Source organism: Oncorhynchus mykiss, chromosome 8 (genome assembly GCF_057628025.1).
Source record: "Oncorhynchus mykiss isolate SJ-2025 chromosome 8, ASM5762802v1, whole genome shotgun sequence".
Lineage (NCBI taxonomy): Eukaryota > Metazoa > Chordata > Actinopteri > Salmoniformes > Salmonidae > Oncorhynchus > Oncorhynchus mykiss.
The window spans coordinates 87,972,501-87,976,135 of NC_143029.1; the positions used below are offsets into that span (position 1 = coordinate 87,972,501).

Genomic DNA, 3,635 nt, shown 5'->3' on the forward strand with positions numbered 1-3,635 from the left:
TCAACGGCAGGGTGAGTTTATATCTCTGGTGGAAGGAGAGGTCAACGGCAGGGTGAGTTTATATCTCTGGTGGAAGGAAGAGGTCAACGGCAGGGTGAGTTCATATCTCTGGTGGACAGGGGAGGTCAACGGCAGAGTGAGTTTATATCTCTGGTGGACAGGGGAGGTCAACGGCAGAGTGAGTTTATATCTCTGGTGGACAGGGGAGGTCAACGGCAGAGTGAGTTTATACCTCTGGTGGAAGGAGAGGTCAACGGCAGGGTGAGTTTATATCTCTGGTGGACAGGGGAGGTCAACAGCAGGGTGAGTTTATATCTCTGGTGGAAGGGAGAGGTCAACGGCAGGGTGAGTTTATATCTCTGGTGGAAGGGAGAGGTCAACGGCAGGGTGAGTTTATATCTCTGGTGGAAGGGAGAGGTCAACGGCAGGGTGAGTTTATATCTCTGGTGGTAGGGAGAGGTCAACGGCAGGGTGAGTTTATATCTCTGGTGGAAGGAGAGGTCAACGGCAGGGTGAGTTTATATCTCTGGTGGTAGGGAGAGGTCAACGGCAGGATGAGTTTATATCTCTGGTGGACAGGGGAGGTCAACAGCAGGGTGAGTTTATATCTCTGGTGGAAGGGAGAGGTCAACGGCAGGGTGAGTTTATATCTCTGGTGGAAGGGAGAGGTCAACGGCAGGGTGAGTTTATATCTCTGGTGGAAGGGAGAGGTCAACGGCAGGGTGAGTTTATATCTCTGGTGGAAGGGAGAGGTCAACGGCAGGGTGAGTTTATATCTCTGGTGGTAGGGAGAGGTCAACGGCAGGGTGAGTTTATATCTCTGGTGGAAGGAGAGGTCAACGGCAGGGTGAGTTTATATCTCTGGTGGTAGGGAGAGGTCAACGGCAGGGTGAGTTTATATCTCTGGTGGACAGGGGAGGTCAACAGCAGGGTGAGTTTATATATCTGGTGGAAGGGAGAAGTCAACGGCAGGGTGAGTTTATATCTCTGGTGGAAGGAGAGGTCAACGGCAGGGTGAGTTTATATCTCTGGTGGTAGGGAGAGATCAACGGCAGGGTGAGTTTATATCTCTGGTGGAAGGGAGAGGTCAACGGCAGGGTGAGTTTATATCTCTGGTGGAAGGAGAGGTCAACGGCAGAGTGAGTTTATATCTCTGGTGGTAGGGAGAGGTCAACGGCAGGGTGAGTTTATATCTCTGGTGGAAGGGAGAGATCAACGGCAGGGTGAGTTTATATCTCTAGTGGAAGGGAGAGGTCAACGGCAGGGTGAGTTTATATCTCTGGTGGAAGGGAGAGGTCAACGGCAGGGTGAGTTTATATCTCTGGTGGAAGGGAGAGATCAACGGCAGGGTGAGTTTATATCTCTGGTGGAAGGGAGAGGTCAATGGCAGGGTGAGTTTATATCTCTGGTGGAAGGGAGAGGTCAACGGCAGGGTGAGTTTATATCTCTGGTGGACAGGGGAGGTCAACAGCAGGGTGAGTTTATATCTCTGGTGGTAGGGAGAGGTCAACGGCAGGGTGAGTTTATATCTCTGGTGGAAGGGAGAGGTCAACGGCAGGGTGAGTTTATATCTCTGGTGGAAGGGAGAGATCAACGGCAGGGTGAGTTTATATCTCTGGTGGAAGGGAGAGGTCAATGGCAGAGTGAGTTTATACCTCTGGTGGAAGGAGAGGTCAACGGCAGGGTGAGTTTATACCTCTGGTGGACAGGGGAGGTCAACAGCAGGGTGAGTTTATATCTCTGGTGGACAGGGGAGGTCAACAGCAGGGGGAGTCTTTCATCCCACTTTAATTGAAACATGACTTCCTTCCGTCTGTGAAAGGTCATGTTCTCCCTGCCGGTGAATCCAACGTTCCTGATCTTTGTTTAGATGATAATGGATTTTGTGTCAGTGATCTTTTCCATATGATTTCCATTTTACAGTGAAGTGTTTTTATTGTTGGCAGGTGGGCTGGTTCCCTTCTACATATGTGGAAGAGGAAGACTGAGCTGGTTGATTAAACCTCAGCTCTCAGGTGACACGGCTATAGCCCACACTGCACTACGGCTCCAGACATCCTCCAGGTTGTGGAGCCACAGCATCCTGGCACTCTGATAGAACTCAGACAAGACAAAAGCCCCAAGCCAGACAGATGGAAGTAGGAAATGCCCTCTATCCTCATCCATCCTCACCCTACCTCACCCATCCTCAACACACCCATCCTCCTCAACACACCCCACCTCAGCCCCTCCCTCCCATCCTCACCCCTCCTCACCCTTCCTAACCCCTCTCCACCTCATCCCCTCCTCACCTCACCCATCTTCACCCCTCCCCACCTCATCCCCTGCTCACCCCTCCCCACCTTATCCCCACCTCATCCCCTCCACCCCTCCCTACCTCATCCCCTCCTCACCCATCCCATCCTCACCCCTCTTCACCCCTCCCCACCTCATCCCATCCTCACCCCTACCCACCCCATCCCCTCCTCACCCATCCCATCCTCACCCCTCCCCACCTCATCACCTCCACCCCTCCCTACCTCATCCCCTCCTCACCCATCCCATCCTCACCCCTCCCCACCTCATCACCTCCACCCCTCCCTACCTCACCCCTCCTCACCCATCCCCTCCTCACCCCTCCCTACCTCACCCCTTCCCCCCTCATCCCATCCTCACCCCTCCCCACCCCATCCCCTCCTCACCTATCCCATCCTCATCCCTCCCCACCTCACCCCTTCCCACCTCATCCCTCCTTATGACCTGCACTGTTTTATTCTGACTGCACTATAGACTCCAGACTTAATGTAGAGACACTCCCTCCCTGGTTGAGAGTCAAACTTGATGAAGCTGGTCTTCTCTTACCTTTGTGTTGTTATTGATAACGTCACTGGTTAGTCTGACAGATTAGTCAATTATTAAACACTCTTGGCGCGAAAGCAAGAGATTTTTCTGCTTTTCTACACCCACAGTGTTTGAAGACTGTACACAATGTTTTGTTGTGCTAAAATGATTCCATTATGTGACCGCTATGCTCCCCTTATATACAGTGAGTTCCAGAAGTATTGGGACAGTGATATTTGCATCTGCATTGCTTGCTGTTTGGGGTTTTAGGCTGGGTTTCTGTACAGCACTTTGAGATATCAGCTGATGTAAGAAGGGCTATATAAATACATTTGATTGGTTGATTGATTTGTTGTTGTTGTTTTGGCTCTGTACTCTGTACTCTGTAAATGAAACAATGACTGAGGTTCAATTGCAGACTGTCAGCTTTAATTTTAGGGTATTTTCATCCATATCAGGTGAACCTTTTTTTTGACACAATACATTATTTATCATTAATTTAGGTTGGGCACAAAATAATCTGAAACACAACCAAAGCAAACAGCAAATGCATCCAACAAATGTGTAGAGTCACTAGCTTGACGTAGTCATTACTGTGCTATGAATATGGGACCAAATACTACACCTTCTACTACTTTAATACACATATAAGTGAATTTGTCCCAATACTTTTGGTCCAATAAAATGGGGGGGGGGGGGGGGGGGGGGGGGAACTATGTACACAAAGTGCTGTAATTTCTAAACAGTTTATCCGATACGATTGTAAAATACCCTCAAATGAAAGCTGACAGTCTGCAATTTAACCTCATTGTATT

The 3,635-nt window shown here is 49.8% G+C and overlaps 1 protein-coding gene across 2 annotated transcripts in view; it reads left to right on the forward strand.

The window, feature by feature from the left end:
• Positions 1–3,226, forward strand: part of vav3b (vav guanine nucleotide exchange factor 3b) — a 98,342-nt gene extending 95,116 nt beyond the window's left edge. The window contains exon 27 of one of the 2 annotated variants that reach the window (XM_036986618.2): positions 1,947–3,226. In XM_036986618.2, coding sequence (XP_036842513.2) covers positions 1,947–1,988 — 42 coding nt within the window. In that variant the 3' untranslated portion in view covers positions 1,989–3,226. The remainder of the gene's footprint in view (positions 1–1,946) is intronic. The other variant, XM_090182918.1, reaches the window with a different exon arrangement.
• Positions 3,227–3,635: the final 409 nt, after the last annotated feature.